This window comes from Hirundo rustica, chromosome 2 (genome assembly GCF_015227805.2).
Source record: "Hirundo rustica isolate bHirRus1 chromosome 2, bHirRus1.pri.v3, whole genome shotgun sequence".
Taxonomy (NCBI): Eukaryota; Metazoa; Chordata; class Aves; order Passeriformes; family Hirundinidae; genus Hirundo; species Hirundo rustica.
Window position 1 is genome coordinate 56,911,855 of NC_053451.1, and position 19,138 is coordinate 56,930,992.

Below are 19,138 nucleotides of genomic sequence, written 5' to 3' on the forward strand. Positions count from 1 at the left end.
CATACAGGTTACTTGCTGTTGTGATATGTCATGGCCCTATTCATTTCTCCTATTTTGCTGACCCTGTAGCAGACATCTCTTGGTGTCTGTAGCCCCCCTTAATAGCCTGAACTCACCTAGGAGTACGAAAAGGAGAAGAAATTCTCCAATTAGGCTGTACTGAGGCACAGAAAATAGTCAAGCAGCTTTTCCAGGTGAGGCAGTCTGAATCTCAGCTTGATCTGGGTCAGAACCCACATTTCCATGGAGAGATACACAGGCCTCACGCCCCCACTTGTACAGCAGCTCTCAGAAGTTTTTTGAGAGCTGGAATAGATGATGAGCAGCAGGTGAACTACTGCTCCTGAGCCTCTGTAGGAACTTGAGTACATCCCTGACGGTCTCTATTCCTGTTCTCAGGGAACTGAAGGGTAGGCAGTTTCTGGCTAGAATTTAGTGTTACGTTAAAAAAAAAAAAAACAAAACAAAACAAAAAAACACCAAAAGGTGTAAAGTTTGTGAGAGTCTGATTGGTAGAAGTAAGAGTACAAATGACAGACTTTTCATCAAGGGCTGTAGTGATAAGACAAAGGGAAACAGTTATAAACTGAAAGAGGGTAGGTTTAGATTGGACATAAGGAAGAAGTATTTCAGGATGAGGGTGGTGAGACAATTGTACAAGTTGTACTAAATAATCTTTAGAGGTCCATTCCAATACAAACTATTGAATTTTGACTTGAGATTTTTTTTTGGACTGATGTTTCTGTTTGCTTGGCCTCTTTTTTTTTTTTTTTTTTTTTTTTTTTTAAATCCTTTCTTTTATTATAGCTTGTTGACTCTTACAAAAATAAAAACTAAAATAAGTACTTCATGCTCTTTTTTGCCCATTGGACTCATCAGTGCAATTTCTTGAGGGTAAATTTTGTCACGGAAGGATGATTACATGCTTTTCATAGTAATTTAATTTGATGTAACAATACTGTAACTCTTGCTAAATCTTGCAGAGAGATTCTGTAAAATAACCAAATTAAGCACGGTGACCAATCTGTGTCTTTATTTGAATAGTAGCTGACTGTACTTTATTTTGAATAATGTGTTTGTACTACTTTAAAATTAGTAAAAATTATCTGAGATGAAGGTAGATTTGTCCTACCAAAGATAAAACATTTTTATTGCTAATGAAATATTGTGACATTCTACCTAATTGCTGGTGTAATTTCACAAATGTGCTGAATCATGTTATCATGGGGAACAGGGGACTCTTTATCTGCGGAAGGTCTAGTCAAGAGGTGCCTAGTTTTAAATGGAGTTAATATGCAATTTCATATCATTTGGAGTTTAACCATACTGCTGTTGTAGGTGGGCAAAAAGGAATTCTGTGATACCAAGCCTGAAATCATTTAATCAGGAATGCAAATCAGTTATGTGGTTCAGTTACCAAATGTTGATAGAACCAGCTATAGTAGGTTGTTGTTTTTTAATTACAGCTGCTCTGTAATGTTGTTGTGTTACCAGGTTCCAAGAAAGAAAATAGCATGGTATGGCAGTTTGCTATGCCAAATGACCACTGCTGCTGCCAAATATAGATACTACCAGGAATGGGTTCTTCTAAAGGATGATAGCCACATTCCTAATTAATGAATTCTACCTTTCCCTATATGTATTTATGTTCGGATAATTTATTTAAATAATGTCCCTACTACATGCTTTATAGCCTTCCGCCTTTTGCTACACAAATTTTAGCTTATATTGCAGACTGTGCAAGTCATTTGGCAAATGTAATTTCCATCCCTGCATACTAATCGATTTCTTCACAAACACCTGCTATCAGTTATGATAATAAAAATGCCATTCTAAATTGAAAAGGGGCCAAATGGAGCTTCCTAAGGAAATTACTTAAGTGTCTTTCAATGCCTTTAATGTAGTAATGTTCTTGTAGTGCCAACACTTTTTTTCAGCATTTGCGTTTTATATAATTTTTTTCTATTACATCATTTTTCTGTCTAAATTATTCCTCATAACTGTTGCAGTGAAGTAGTCCATAGCAAGGCTGGTGAGAAATTCCCGTGTTTCCTCTCTCATGGGACTAAATCCAGCAACGTTACATTGGGAAAATTCCTTAGCACAGACCTGATTGGAACATCTGGCCACCGTGCAAATATAAATACTAAATGGCTGCATCAGTTCCTATAACATCACTGGGAAAATGTTGTAAAGTTGGTGAGTGCCTTGCCCTTGGACTGCATGCCAGTTGCTTCCTAAAATATAAGCCTAAATTTAGCAGCCAGATTGCAAGTAGCACTTGAATTATCCAGGGTCACTTTATGGCTTCTTCTATCCCAGGAAATAACCTCCCAGCGACAATCCTTGCCAGAGCCTAATCATGTTCAGCTCTTCTGGATCTTGTCTCAGCTTTGCAATGTCTCACTGGTGTTCAGCTGTATTATCATCTCTCCAGACAACGTCCTCTGTGTTATTTGAAAAGAAGCAATCCATTTCACTGATTTTTTCACATTTTCATTTTCTCTTAGCTCTAGCTGCCCAAGCATATGCGCTGAAGGAAGAGAACGATAGTCTTCGATGGCAGCTGGATGCTTATCGAAATGAAGTGGAGCTCCTGAAGCAGGAGAAAGGACAGCTCTTTCGAACAGAAGAAAGCCTTACAAAGGACCAGCAGCTGCAGTTCCTACAGCAGACAATGCAAGGCATGCAGCAGGTATTGCTAAGGAGGAAAAGAACAGGTCTTCTATTTTAGGAAAGTGGTACCATGGGGATCTGCTGTACTTAAGACTATTCATTAATGTCCTGATTTATTTTCAGAAAATCATGGGGACTTTAGATGGGAGAAAAGGGAGCAGAATTTGGGCATATTTAGGCAGTCATTTTAGGAATTCATAAACTGCAAACCCATTGATCATTCAAGAAAACTCCTTATGCATTTGCTAGTTATGAGCAAATTGCTCTGTTCCTCTTCTCACTTGTTCCAACTGGCCCTGGTACCACACAAAAGTTTTTTTAACATTGTCTAATGTATCATAGTCAATGTTCTGTGGGTGTCTTCATTTGCATTCATCTGCATCTTTTTTTCTGCTATTGTTTGAAATTGACTGAGACGTCAGCGTGTCGAGACTACCCTTCTTAACTTGCAAATCATTAGCGGCATCAGTGCAATTTCCTGAGCTATTATCATTTATGCTGACCCATGGAAGTAACCTTTTCATTCAGACAGTTTTAAAGTGGTTTAGTGCAGCAAAAAAAGAGCTTTTTCTCAAACACCAGTCAACAAGAAACTGCACTGTGTCCCTGCAGGGGCAAGAGGTGTCAGTTTATCATAATTATTATCCCTTATTTGTTAGTGTGCTCCTGACACAGTGCTGGGTAAGTCTTGGCAAGCACATCCAGACTGCTCCCACTGCGTTGTCTGACACGTCCACTGACACACGAGTAGCCCTCATCCAGCCTGCATGTGTGCAGCATCTTCCCTGCCCAGGCGCTTGTGTTCAGCTGGTACGTGACAGAACACAAGGGCAGCGGCTCACAGCGCTGGGTTCTGCTCCCAGCTGGAGTGGAGCTTCTCAGTCTGGCACGGCAGAGGTTAATTTTGCTTCCTTCATCTGCAGCATCGCACACACTCCTCTGTCACCCCCGGTTATTGGATTCCGGAAGGGGACAAGTTGTACCCGCTTCCAGGCTGTACCAAGCTGCATTTGTATGGCAAAACCCAGGAGATACTCATTTACGTACGAGCTGCCTCGTGGGGTTAGGAATTGCATGGCTGTCCTAGTACCCATGGAATCCAGCAAGTCTGCAAATCCCAGCAAACACCCAAGAACAGAGCACAAGGCAACCCTACCCACAGATTGATATCAACACAAGACTCTTTAAGCCTGCAAAGTTTTACAAATCAGGGTGATTTATTGTATGGTAGAATAAGTCCGACCAAAATACTTCAAAATTGAAAATAATTAATTGATAATTCAGGAATAAAATCTTTCCTAGACTTCAGAATTAAGTCATTACGCAGAAATACTTGAGGTTTCTGTATACTTTAGATAAGCTTGAGATCTCTTCATGATCTTATCCTTATATAAATGGATACTTAAATATCAGTGGTTTTAATAAATTTAACACCATATGTAAAGATTGTACTGTATTTCATCCTGGTGCTAATTCTCCATTAAAATAGTGAAAAGTAGGCATAAAATACTACTAAATAAAAATTCAGGAGCCCTAGCACCCATTCGGCATTATTATAATTTTCTGTCTGGGGCCTGGATGAAGTATAGTCAAGTCTGTAGAATATAAATAGATTTTTATTGAACTTCAAGCGAATGTTAATAATGCAAATCAATAACACAGAGTGACTGACTTATCTCTCTGTTCAGCTGGCCATGGACACTGCAGTCCCTATTCCTCTGAGAGTTTCTGTGTTCGTGACAGTTTTGTTGTGAGGTTCTCAATTTTTCTAGTTTGCCGTCTCGGGGTCAGACCTACTTGCTCCCAATGGGATATAATTAGAGATGGCCCAAGGAGCTGGAGAAGACACTGCAGATAATCCAGTCTGACAATACGCTGAGGAGAGCAACAACACAGAGGCACGGGAGGTGAAGTTGAGAATATTTGGTGGGAAATCATCAGTCGGTTAAGCAGCTACACGATGGTTTTGGACTTCAGTAATTAGCCATAGTCATGACATCCCATAACCTTTGTGATTTCCATGCAGTTATTGCATGAATATGTAGAAATAAACCTTTGATTTAGGTAGACTCAGTTTTATCTCAGTTTGGTTTTGCAAATGTTGAGAGATGACAACCTTAGCTGAAATCCGTCCGTGTAGCAGGTGCTCAGCATCTATGGAAATCAGTCTCACTATGAAATATTAAATATATACCCAGGACCTGAGTATAAATAATTTAACAAGAAGACCTGTGTTCCCTTTTATCCTTTTGTATATATTAAAATTAATTTCAGACAAGGTAAACTGAATGCCACTGAATTCCTGAACCCTTCATATATGTCAGCATTAAAAAACATATTTCTCCTTCTTTTCTCTTCATTCTCCCCCACTTTTCATACACTTCTTCTTCTGACTCTGAAAACTAGAGAACAAGTGATTTGAGCTTCAGCCTGAAAAGCAGATTTATCTGAGAAAAAATTGGATGCTTTTTTAGAATCAAGACTTTTTTTGTAAACATATTTGGTGCCAAACAATAGCAAATAACACAACGCCAATGTATTTTTAATGTACTTCTACCATCTGGATGTTTTTCAGGATTCTTCCTGTATTTGCAGGATGGATGAAATGAATGTTTATTTTCTCTTCTATCACTCCCACTGATCCAAAGTAGTGTCAGGAAAATCACACAGATGTTTGTTTATGAAGTGTACCTTATGGGCAGTAGTAGCAACCTCCTTATTTGCTGTGTCTGAAAAAAGAAAATCCTTTGGACTAATGACATTGAACTTATGGGTGTTTTAGCCAACTTCCTACATAAAACTGTGTCACAGTTTAATTTCATACCCACTGTGAGATCTCAAACAAATGGAAATAATGTCTTGTAGCCATGGTAACAAATGAGACACTTTACCTGATTTTGAGATGGAAATTGAATTTACTTGTCACTGCTGCATAGGTGGTACTGCCTTCAATTTATTTCTGTATGAGAACACACATACCAAGAAGATCACTTTTTGAATGGCTCTTTTTCCAGCAGTGTTTGGTATGCTCTAAAAAAGTCTGCGATCACAAGAAAGGATGTTTTAGTTGTAACTATTTTTGCAACACTTCACAGCACAGTTGTATGATTTTTTTTAATCTTGCCTCTCTGTCTGAAAGGTTTCACAAGATACATGACTATAGGTAATGTAGAAAATATCACCTAGTAGTATTGCTTAATGCTTGAAATTATAAGGCTCAATTTTCAGCGGGTTTTTCAATTTTCAACTCCTCCAAATTTTAACCATTTAGTTTAGCATATTCCATGTGGAATAGCAAGCAGAATTATTTTCAAAAAAATCCTCAAAAAAATCTTTCAGCCATTCCAAGAACAAAGCATAAAAAATATATTTTTATTGCATATTGTCCATCAAATATAATTCTTGAAGAAATGTGCTTGCCACCTTTTTTCTTTGAAGCAAAGGCTCAGAATTTGACAGTGAGTGTCTACTGAATTAATGATGTGTTCCAGATCCTTTATACAATCTGTCTGAAACTGATAGTGTTAGCAGTCCTTTGAAAAAATGTCAGTTTGCCACATAGGAGATGACACTCATTAGCATGTGTTTGAGTAAATTTTAGATTTTTACTGGTCATCCAGGATTGTTCATGAAGCACTTCCACAGCACAGCCATCGGGGCAATGTTTTAAGTCTCAGGTTAGTCCTGAGTCTACAGAGCACACCTCCTGTAGCATGGCTCTAATTTAACAAGCTAGCTCCACTTTTTTTTTTTTGTCAGGCATAACTGGCCAAGGTATTGGCCTGTGCTTGTGTAGGTGTGCTGATTCCTGAACTGATACATTCGCCAATAGGCTGGTATTTCTGCATGGTGCTTCATTGCATCATGTAAATGTAAGATAATGTCCTTTCCTCTCTTAACTCCATGAGCATGATGGGCTGATTTTAGCTCCTGCAGGCAAAGGTGTCATCTACAAATTCCCATTTAAATCATGCTTCCATCTATGTTATTTCCAGGAAAGGTATACAAGTGCCTGCAGCTCTGCTATGGTACATGCTGGGGTGCATCTGAGACATTTAAGAGGCACCTCATTGCCCCCACCCCCTAAGGGGTCTGATCCACTGGCCGGGCTTGGGATCATCCTCCTAACACGCAGTGACAGCACAGGCTCCCCTTCACAGGCAGGGGTGCATTACAGCCCAGCCACGGGGTTATTGCAGCAGCAGGGATGCGCCGCAGTGCCTCTCTTAAAACTAGTGCTCAAACTGGAAAGCCAGAACAAAAACAGTCATGTGTGAAGGGTGTAGGGCTGACATAAAGGCTGACACACTGCTGTGAGTGCCACCAGCTCAGCTCAGCATGTCTCAGCAGGAGACTGAAGATATTCTGGCCTTGCTGATGATCCTCGTGGGTGTCATTCTGATGCAGTGTGATAAAAGTCCACTTTTGTCTTCTCTTCTTTTTCTCCCCAGACAATACCAATTTAATCTGAATTACAATGCAGTTTGTGAACCTGAACACTCAGAAGCCAGGAGCTGCCAGAACCACTGACTGTGCACTTTGCTTTGTATACCTCAGAGACCCTTCCCCATTTGGTGCCGCAGGCAGAGAGTACACAGTTAATCATCACCTGGTCAATACCTTCCTGTCCTTACTGTTCAATATGCAGCTCAAGATCTTTCTGCAAAGGCCACATTGCTCCTGTCATTTCCTACCGACCAAGGACTTTCTTTTGCAGTTTACTAATGATTTAACATGTAAAATAAATAGCATGTGCATCTGAGACTGATACACCTTTTTTAAAGAACCCTGATAAATGCCAGATGACTAGCAATCATAAAATTACAGAATCATTTAGGTTGTAAAGGACCTTTAAGATCATCAGATCCAGCAATTAACCCAGTATTGCCCAGTCCACCACTAAGCCATGTCCCCAAGCACAACATCTACACATCTTTTAAATACCTCGAGGGATGGTGACTCCACTGCTTCCCTGGGCAGCCTGTTCCAAAGCTTGACATCCCTTTTGGTGGAGAAATATTTACCTAATATCCAGCCCTAAACCTCATTTCAGGCTTTCAATGTTCATGCAGGGTAGGACTGTTTTGTCTGTGATATGCCTCACTTTTGTGCTTGGGAGGGTAGGAATTGCTGCTGGAATGCATTGCAGCTCCCTCTTTTCACTCCTTGCTCCCTCAAAGGAGGGTGGTCAGGGTACATATTTGGTAATGCAGACTGTGGGGAGCACACATTTTCTATAGTACTACCATCACTGGAAGACAGATTACAGCCCTTTTGTCTAATGGAAGTATCACATCTATCAGCTCTTTCAGCAAGACCATGTACCACTTAAAATATAGTAACTCTTCTGAGTAGAAAATCCAAAGGTAACTAGTGTTGGCCTCACTATGCTGCCTTTGAAATTAATTGGATTTCTACCACTCCCAGCTGTTAGAGCAGAGCTAATCCATTTTCAGATGGAGCTAGCAGAATCTTTCATCTACAAGCAAAGATGGCACTGCTCAGGTCTTTCGTTTTATTCGTCTCTTTTTCTCATCAAGTAGCAGAAGTTAATATTCCCATGGTCCACACTCTTTCAGTGGAGGCAGGGACAAAAAGAACATTTGGGTGCAGGAAGTTGCAACAGACAGTAGGGCAGGGCATCATGAGGCATTTTTTCCTCATCAGTCTTTTAACCAATCTACCATCTATTAAGTTCCAGTAAGCCTCAGCTGGCATTGAGGTCTGCAGGTCTCAGAGCCTTCATACGTCTTGTTAACTGTCACAGCCATTCCTTTCTATCACATGCAAACCTTCTGAAATGTCAGAAGCCACAGACAGATGCTGGTGACTGAAAACTGCTGAGTCTGGTGCTGTGTGCGTGCCATGGCCATTATAACAGTGATACACCTTTAAATGTACAGGTTCTAGGAGCAGTTTAGTGCTGAAATTAAGATCATTGTTGAATAGATGGAGCATGTTATGGCTATATTTATTAATATCGCCTAAGTGCAGAGGAGATTTGTAGCCTTTTTTTATTCCATCTACCTCTTCCTCACTGAACATCTGTTCAGCATACAACCCAACCAATGTACTTATGCACAACTATAAACTGATCCTTCTCCAAAGCAGCATTAAAGAAAAATAAAGATAAGAGATAAAAAAAACCCCAAAACCAACAAAAACACAAAAACCTTTTATTTGCATTTTATCTGGTAAATAAACAGACCAGAATAATTACATTGGAAGTGTTTTTAATTGCTACTCTTGCAGTGTGAATTCCAGGTATATTTTTTTTTTTTTTTTTTTTTTTTTTTTCTGTAAAAGTGGCACTGGGGTAGTAAGGGCAGTACTGATAACCTTATAGGGAATTAATACAAATTACATGTGAGACACTGGACCCAACATACAGATGTTCACTTCCATGCCTGTTCCTTCTCTCACTCAGTGGCTGATATTGGAAAACTGGTTAAGAAATATGTGTTCTCCCAGGAGAGAAAAAGTGTTCCCATAAGTGTTGTCATAGATCTCTTGTGCTTTTCAGGACTCTGTACAGTCCAATCCATGTTTAAACTTCCAGAAAACACTTACTGTTTTGATTCTATTAGAAAAAAAAAAAAGAAAAAAAAAATAAAGAGCAGCTGGCAATTAAGTGCTATTTATTTACCAGATCTCAGACAAGCCAAATGGGTTCTCTTCTCTGTTTAACAACCTTTTTTTATTGAAAGTAGTGTTTGATTTCCCACTTCTGCAACCACCACTTCAATAATATTAGGGGAGTGTAAATAAGGGCCCACAGATACTTTAAGCACCGTATTCCCAATAGCTGTCCTAGTGGTAAGATGGAGGAGAGTAGCATCTTTTTCCCTGCTAATGCTGGTAAAGCTAGGCTAGATTAGCAGCAAGAGTAAACCCTTCATAGAGAAATAATTAGGTGCACACATTTTATTTACAATGTGAAATAAGTTAACTAGTATCTTCATTAACATGCTTGTGTAGTCTAGTGGTGGTAAAGGACAAATCTTATAAGTTTTACAGTCCAGTGATCTTACATGAATTTTTTAAAAGATCCTAAATACCAGCATTGGCTTGCTGATTCAAATTTCCAAACGTGTCTGATGCTATCAGTGCTAAGAACTCTGTTTCCATTACTAGGAATTGTGTTTCAATGGAAATTACACTGGGTAAATTGATTCTCTTCCATAATATTGTTCTTCAAATTAAAATTTTAGTCCCCATCAAAATAAATAAAATATTTTTTTCTTGAATAGGAAATCAAAATTTAAAATATCTGTTTTGGTTTGTTGAGAAAAGACATGCTGTATCATGCTCATTTCCAGTCCCATGAAAGAAGAGACGGGATCACACTGCTCAAGTGCCATTAACGGTTGAGGAGTTATGGACAGTACAGGTGAAAGGCTGGAGAAGTTGATGACCAGATGATCACATCTTCCTTTGACTGTGCATCGTGCAAGGTGCCAACTTGTTGCCTTGTAGGACAGATATGAGGGCAGAGTGAACATGACACTCATTTGGGATCAGCCTGCTTTCTTTGATCAGGATCAGGATCTACTCACCTGCTGTCAGTAAAGTCAAGGGCTATGTGATATTCCAGTCACCTCATTTAGCAAAGAAAGAAGGGAGCTTTATTAATGAAGTCCAATAGGCTTTTGTCAGGCTTCTTCCCTTCACAGGCCACCACCAAAATAAAGGACCTTGTGTTATTTGCTGTGAAACCCAGATCCCAGAGAGGGAACCCTGATGCTATAGAGCTAAGTGTCTTATTAGTAAATTTAAATTCTGAGACAAATGATTGATTCTGTAAGGTTCCTACGGACTTGGTCTTTTCTTCATTTGCTGCAAAAGCCCATAGCTGACTGAAGACAACTTGTCTTTCTTGATGAGTAAGAGGTTACCTTGAAAATCACTCGGCAGAGGAAGGCTGTAGGCTGTCTCTTAAACCATTCATTGCACCACCCGTGTTCTCCTTTCTTCTGCTGCCCAGCCCTTAACACTGCCTTTTACAGCTTGTGTGGCTGAATTGCTAAGCCTTACAGAAAAAAAAGAAATTGAGAGCTAATTATCTGATATATATCAACTATTCTCTAGAATCCTAGAAAAACTAAAGTCAGAAGGCACATCTGAAGGTCATGCCCTCTGCTCAAAACAGGGGCATATCTGGAGGCGTCTCAGTTTTGCTCAAGATCTTGTCCAGCTATGTACCCCTCAGTACCCCCAAGGGTGCAGAGTCTACAGCTTCTCTGAGCCCTTGCTCAAGAGGTTGGCCACCTTCACTGTGGAATATTTTCCTGCTGTGTACACAGAAATGTTTCTTGCTGTCCATTTGTCCTCAGCCCTTACTCAAGAAAAGCCTGACTCCGCCTCCTCTGTACCCTCCCTCTAGGTCGTTTCAGTGTGTCTGTGTCCTTCTGTCTGCTTTCTCTTTTGGTTTATTTCTTAGGAAACAGGCCTGCAACTACTCTGAGCACTGTAGAGCTGTAGGACCTCTGGAGTCTGTCTAATAGCAGGGAAGGGAAGCATGGCAAACACCTCCCTAAGGTAACAGATAGACAGATTTGGTCTTTAGTGCCACTGCACACTGCATTCCCCCATCAGGTGTGTGTACCGCTCCCTGGCCCCTTCTGAGGTGGTTAACCTGCAGAGCAAGCATCTTCAGTATGGTCTTTGCCTCTGGCCACAGAGCCAGGAAAACTCACTTTGCAGGTGAGTGCCCATCAAGCAGGAGCTGGGCTGTTCACCCATGTGCAGCTCTTCCCCAGCCCTCATTCATCACCACAAACCCCATGATCCAACCAAATAATGCCACCCATGCAGCCAGGGACACAGCCAGTCCCTGAGAGCTGGCAGGGATGAGAAACATTGCACTATTACACTGTGTTTCTTTTTAATCTCTTAAAAACCCAAATCCACAGCCGTACTCTTTATTTTAATAATGCCTTGCTGCAACATGGCTAACTTCCTTGAGGGCTCATTTCTAAAGCTTCTTTGACTTGTCTTTCACATTCTCCTGTTTCCTTGGTGATTTGTCAGGCCTCATCAGCGTCTTGTTACTAATGCATATTTGCTCAGCTGGGAAGTCACTTTCTCATTATTCAAGCCTGCCATGTGCTGGCCATTTGTGATATGAAATCTTGTCTGTCTTGCAAAAAAACCTGCTCTTCCAGACAGTCCATGGGAGTACTGGGAGAGGGATTTGTATTTTTACTTTACAAATGGTTGATTTCATTTTAATTCATTTTTTCTTTTCCTCCTACCTAAGGAAGATTCTGAAAGGAAACATTTACCATCCTTCCCCTCTGTGTTTGTAAACAGCTTCTGAGAATTTCAAAATGTTCATTTCCTTGCAATTTTTGTCATTTTCCATTTGGCAAACTCTTAAGTTCTTTTTATTCATATAAAATAAAGTTAGAAAAGATGGAAAAAGGTTTTACTTGGGAAAAAAAAAGAAAAAAAGTCAGAAATTGCTACCATAAGTGAGTGCTTTAATTTTTAGGTGAACTCTGCAGTAATTTGAATGCCTGTGCTTTCATACTTTTCAGATCTCTGATTCTTGTGTAGTTTGGGGGAAGGACTTCACTTTTGCACAAGTGAGTTCTGCTTCCCAGGGTGACTGTTTTACATGCACGCCTTGGTTTCTTCCAGACTGAAAAAAATAACATTGATTGGGATACAGCCTGCCTATTTGAGGCACATAAGTTCCACCTTCTTTTTAGGCACCTAATGAATCCATTTTTCCTGTATAGGGATGTATTTCCTATAGGTAGTAAGTGGAGAGTATTATGAGTATGTTTCTCCTACACATTATATGGGCAGGAGAATCCAGTTTGCCTGAGTCCCCTGGGTATTGAAGATGACCATTCAACTGAGTTGGCTCAGTTATAAAGTATTAGTGGATGCTAATTTCAGAGACCTTTAATGGAGACCATTTCTGGACATTTTGCAGTGGCTCCATAAGTGGGAGAGTCTGTCCCTCCTTCCTGTGACTGAACAGGCTGGGTTTGCTGAAACTGCCTGCACAACCTGTGATCAATGTCAGTGCTCCCACACCAGAGGTGTTCTTTTGTCTGCTCCTCCTTACTGCCCTTTCTTTAAGATCTTTGTAACCTTTTCATACTTCATTTCAAGCAGCTGTAGAGAAAATCATAAACAAAATAGCAGAGGCAGAACCATTCAACAGTGTAACTGCTAAACTTGTGGCAAATGCTGGTTTTCCTTTTTCATTATTCTGTCAGCCTTACGGCATCCTAAGTACAGCCTCAGGCCGTGCAGTCGTTTCTGATCTGCCTCCCTCTTCTTTGCATGCAAAGCTGTTGGTTTCATGCTGGAAATCATGCTTTCCTTATGGGATCCTTGTCTGTCCAACTAGATTCGGGATGCAACCACAATTCTAGGTATGTCCATATTTGATATTCAAATCCACACTGCCTTTTGGGGAGCAATGAAGAATTGTAGGCAGGGAGGAAGAGAGGAAAGAGAAGGAGTATTTCACAGCTGCACAGTGCTACACAACAGCAAGCTATTACTTTCCCTTTAGGACTTCTCATACATTCCGAGGCAGTGTGTGCTGCTCAGTTGTTAGCATTCTTGGCCACACTGGCACTGCATTGTACGCAGCCTGAGTAATTCAGCTGGCTTCAATAATGCCATCTATATTTAATGTTTCAGAAGCTGCGAAGATTGGTTTAAGATGGTAATTTTCTGTCTGCACTTTTGAGATCTATGCAATATGGGTGGTACTGAACTGTCTCTGGCAGGGATTCAGCATTGGAGTGGGAATGTGTGAAAAAAAAAAAATCAAAATAAAACACACATAATGTGTGTTTCGCCCCACATAATGAAATTAGCTACCCACTTATTATGTACAGGGAGGATCTGGTCCTTGTGAATGGAGGAAGCTTAACATGGAATAGTGATATCTACCATTTCTACACAGACCAGTTCCAGAGTTTCCACTGGAAGCAATGTCTTGGGTTTTTTGGGGGTGGTCTAAAATGCATGGATTGATCTCTGGACAGGCAACCAGGAGGTTAATTCTTTTTGGCTTTCCCATCTCCTCTTTGGAAATACCAGTAAGAGGATATTAGTTATGTCTGCCAGTCTGATCTGATCCTACTACACAGCTCCATCTCCTAGGGTCAAGCTGGCAGCCGTGGTGACAAACGCTTTTGGTTGCATGTAGGCGAGCTGAGCTTCCAGACTGCTACTGGTGGAGCTCTGCAGGTGTCTGTCTCCAGGATCATCAGAGCTGTGATGAGCTCTGTGATGTGCTTTCCCACTTTCCCACTTCCTGATACTTGCATTTTGCTTCAGGGAAAAGACACTTGCATAACATGCAGGGCACCCTCGCAGACCCAAAGAATTGCACACTGGGGACATGGAATAAAACAGAAATATGAACCAGGTATTTCATGGCTGTATAGCCATGAAATCGGTTCTTTGCCTGATAAAACTGAGGAACTTCTGTCTGAATGCTGTGTTACAAAGCTAGGAGCATCAGGGCTTAAAGGAATGGCCAGAGATGTGAGACAAGATTGAAGGAGCAGACATTTCTATAGCTGTGGTGACCATCAGTGTATTAAGTCAGTTTCCTAGGCAGGGAAACTGGCAGAAAGGCTGTGTGAGATGGCAAAGGAGGTGGAACAGTATCAGACAGCATAATCATTAAAACAAATAATTTTTTTTTGATTGATCGTGGTATATAGTTGCAAGAAATTTGAAGGGCAGAAGAAATATCTATAGAATCAATTTTTAATAAGCAGATATATGTATGAAAAACAAAGCAGTTCTGAATAATTAATACCTGCATCTTGGCATCATTCATTATAATCTTTATGGAATGCCTGTCTGTTTATAAGCAGGCGTGACAGCAGTCCCTGTTATGAAACTTGTCTCATTTCTGCCACTGTAAGATCCATTTCCCATTTGCTTCTAACTTTGCCAAGCATCACATGTTTGTGCTGAAATTTTTCAGGCTGTTCATCTGTCTTAAGTTGATATTTTTTCAGTCACACTTATTTCTTCATTTTTCAAAATGAAACTAAAAGAGAAAAAAATGCTGTTTGGCAGGTATAACTCCTTGTTACAACTTGGTGGTATCATCAACCTCTCAGGACAAAGAAATGTCCAAACCCAACCCATGCAAAATTAGCAGGTTCTGCAGCCTTTAGAGATAAATATGAGGGAGAGAAAAAGAAAGCGAAACCCCCAAGGGATGGCTCCAAATTTTAAGTAACTTTGACATCTCTGGAGGTTGAATGGGAAGGTCCCAGTCCTGTGCATGAAAAACCTTATGACTGGGAACAGGATATCTTAGTTACAGTTACTCTGCTTTCCACCCCTATGAAAATAGGACACATTTACTGTCTTTGGAGCCTATGCATGCACAGTAAACTTTCAACGGTTGACAGTTTAATCACTAAGACTGCTAAAAGGTTTTATCTCATATCAAGCTCTTTGTAGCTCATACTCCAATAAGAATGCACGCTCTTTTACCTCAGGGAAACTGAGAATGTTGGATATTTTCCTGGGATTCCTGTTCCTCGCTGGTCCAGAGCCAAGTGCAAAGATGCAAAGCATCACATCTCCCTCTCTCTCTCTCTCATGCTGTTAGTGTCTTCCACACCAATTCCTCCCATGCTCGGACAGTTTTGGAAAAAGTGCCTTAAATGCAAAACAGGAAAAGTCAGAGTCAAAAGAAGAGATATATTATTAGACTAAATCACTGTGGGAGATCACAGTGGGAGATGTGAAAATAAAACAGTGGAAGTTTGTGAGCTGATCTACAATAAGTGAAACATGGCCATGGAAAAACCACGAGGAGGGGTTGGGTGGGATAGAGAAGAACGTTTAAGTTCAGCTGTATAAACAAGTTCAACCCAAGAGTCAGTCTTGGTTTCCTCTTTGTAACAGTCATTTGGTAGTGAAATGTTTTCAGGGGCAAGATGAACTAAAAACTCAGCTAGGATCTTCCAGATGTGAGTTTATTTTGTTCAAAAGGACAGCCTGTAGGGTTTTTCCCAGAAGATGGAGTAAAATTCTCTCAACCAGTATGAAGGTGGAGTCTGGCCACACTGGTGAGACATAACTTCTGAGAGAAGACTCTGAAATGGGGTCAAAGATTCCTTTCTCATGATATGTTCGGGTGTGTGAGGTCAAACAGGTTGCAGCTGTGAAGAAAAGGTCATGTCAGCAGCTGCGATTAGGTAACAGTCTGCTTATCGCACCTCAGGTGTTTCAGCTAGTGACCATGAGAGGCCTTATGATATCTTCCTGGTGTCCTTTGTTCTCTGCTTCTCTTCTGAGGACTGGAGTCCATTTTTTCTAAATTGCAGACATCAGCTAGGACTATCCTAGGTGAACCTTAAAGGTGTATTATAACATGAGTTTACCTGGGGTGACTAGATGATCCCTTCTGCATGGGAACCTGCATGGGTGTCAGCATGTGACTTATCAGTGCACGCAAATCCAGTGTATTTTCTGAAAATGTGGGAAGTAGTACCCAACAGGCAAGGTGTCCCTTCATTTGAGAAATGTCAGAGTTTCCCCCACAAAAGCTGGTTGAGGTGTGCCTGTGTGCAAGAGACCTATTTATTTCATGGGAAAATCTTGAGATTCAAAATTATCTTGTGCTGTGGTAGAGTGAAAACACATACCAGAATGTCTCTTGAAGGCTCCCAGGAAACAGTCCAGGCGCCATGATCCATCAAAAAGCTAACCAACTCAGCTGGACTGTAGAGTGTGTGAGATATAATCAGACATATACCCACGTGTATTTTTACTTCAGTGGCTGAATTAATCCATCATACTGATATTCACTTACAACAGAAATACACTACCAATAACTCCACCAGTCCCTGAAAAGTCATCTGTTTCCAAGTCACTCTGAAAACAATGCTGACACCATGTCCTTTGATGCCTGGGACTTCCAGTGCAGTGGAACAAGACTTTCTAGGTTTGCCATCTGTAACTTACCAGGAGGCTGAACACCTGCAACATCAGTATGAGTCAGCCACCAGCCATAAGCACTCCCATAAACTAAGCTTTAGATGTAGGTAGATGGTTAAATCAGTAATGCACTTTAGTAAAGCAATTAGTAGTTCAATGAGTCCTTTAAATGGAGGGTGCTTACCAGCAATATGTTGCCCCAGAAAATCATAGTTTCCTTTCTTATTCACTAAAACACATTATCTCTTTTCTTAACCTGTTTGCCTGCTCTTGCTCTTTGTCAGTGTCTAACATTCTTCACATCAATACAAAAACATATAACTATTTCAGAATTAATTAAATTTACTGACCTGCTCTTGACAGTCACAATAAATCTATGCAGAATCTAAAGCTAGCCAAGACCAGAGGACGTGGGCTTTCAAATGTGCTCCTTCATCCCAGAATTCTCTTCATAAAAATAGATTTTGGTCATAGCTTTTTGTTTTGACAGTAGATCAGTAGTCTTCCTGGCTGATGTATTGATTGTAGGGCATCAGTCTCCCTGATCTAATAAAATATCGCAGCACAACATAAAAAAAAAAAAAAAAAAAAAAAAAAAAAGGCAGAAAGCTTTTGTCTTCTTGGCAAGTCAGTCTGAAAGCTTTCCAGAATATTGCTTTGCATAGAATGAAAATGGCTGTGGGCCAATGACTAATTATATTAAAGGGCTGTGCTTTTAAATTATTTATGTACCATAGTGTTTACCCCCGTATTATTAAAACCACCACATATACTTCTACAAATAAGATTTTGGTTCAGATGAATGTGACAGTCACTCTGTGGGTGACTTAGTGTACCAGGAGTTTCTACTTTAATGTAAAAAATAGCTTAATGCACATTAACAGATGCATTACTCGTGGTGCATTGCCACAGAAGGAGATGCAGATGAAAATAATTTACCTCTGGTCTATTTAGACACCGCAGATTATGCAACAATAATGAATGTAGGAGCAGACTGCAAAACATTGTTTAAAATGAGGATTTGTCTAACTGGGGATTTTAAACTGCTTTGGATTGAGACAAGGCTAACCAGAAACTTCTTTTATTTGTGCAGCAATTGCTGAGCATACAGGAAGAATTAAATAACAAAAAATCTGAACTGGAGCAAGCAAAGGAAGAGCAAACGCATACACAAGCGATGCTTAAAGTCCTGCAGGAACAGGTGAGTGATTTTGGCAGGAGAAAAATGCTGACTTAGGCATGCTAAGGGGAAGGAAGGCAAAACCATTATCTCTGAAAGTCTCATGGCTTCACCTCCAAAATCCATAGGAGTCTGACCGCAGAATATGCTGTGAGCAAGACCTAACCTTATGTGTCCTGTCTGTCTGCTATGATTAGACTAACAGAGTTTGAGAAAACAGAGTCAAAAGGGACCCTCATTTTATGCTATCCTATATTGAATTTCATGTCATGAGTACTATTTCCTCTTATGTATTCTACATAGTTATCAATGATAAGTGTTTTTGCTCTGAATTAAAAAAGGTGTTGGGGGAGTTAAATATACCTGAGCTCTTCCTTTTAAGAGTATATTGAAAAAGCATTTTGCTGTCTTCTGTGTAGTTCACAAATATGAGTATATAAAAAACTTACAGTGGCATTATCATAATGGCATTAAAAAAATAGTTATCAATGCACTTACTTAAGCAGTGAGAATCAAATCTCTGTAAATCTGATTATCCCACCTTCTTTGATACTAAGGTATACTATGACACAGAGAAGTATATTTGATAATATTGTTTTATAACGATAGTAAGATGGATGGCTACACAGCAAAAAACAAGTCTCTTAAATCTGTAAATCTGCAGAATAAACAGTGTATTGTGTGCAAGCACAATGTGCACAAATATGTGTTTTCTGTGTAGACCATGTGGTTTGAACACACTGAAATTGAAAATACCAACCTGTACTTCACAGGCACAGTCTCTGCTTTGAGACCTTGTTTTAATATAAACTTTCAGCTGAAATATTTGATGGCTCAATTAAGTATTAGCAGTTTAGGGCCTGTGGGATCTGAATTGCTTAGGTGGCAGGGATTCAAAATGCTCATGATTCTTATGTTCAAGATTTTTCATCATGTACATCTGAGTATGTCTGCAGACAGATGTATGCATTTAATATACACATTAGGAAAAGTAAATTATGTTTCAGATTTTCTTAATGTTAATTCTGAAAGCTGGGACATTGTTCCACATTTAATATTTATCTTTGAACATATCTGATGACAAATATATTCTACAAACTAGAAATTTAGATTCTGGAAGATTTATGTTCAGATACATGTTCTTAGCACTTATGGACATGGAGATAACCTAAATGAAAGCTAAAGCAAGACTGTAACACAGAAAATGCCATGAGGAGGAATGGATTTGGTAATGACAGAATCTTTAAAAACACAGATTCCACCAGGTCTCTTGAGTTAATTGCATCTCATTTCCATTTTCACATGGCTTTTAAGGTATGGCATTAAAAAGTGCTTTAA

At 39.9% G+C, this 19,138-nt stretch overlaps 1 protein-coding gene across 11 annotated transcripts in view; it reads left to right on the forward strand.

The window, feature by feature from the left end:
• Positions 1-19,138, forward strand: part of ENOX1 (ecto-NOX disulfide-thiol exchanger 1) — a 357,513-nt gene that overhangs the window by 311,525 nt on the left and 26,850 nt on the right. For all 11 annotated transcript variants that reach the window (XM_040055201.2, XM_058419293.1, XM_058419295.1 and 8 more), the window contains 2 exons: positions 2,511-2,695; positions 17,714-17,821. In XM_040055201.2, the coding sequence (XP_039911135.1) occupies positions 2,511-2,695; positions 17,714-17,821 (293 nt within the window). The remainder of the gene's footprint in view (positions 1-2,510; positions 2,696-17,713; positions 17,822-19,138) is intronic.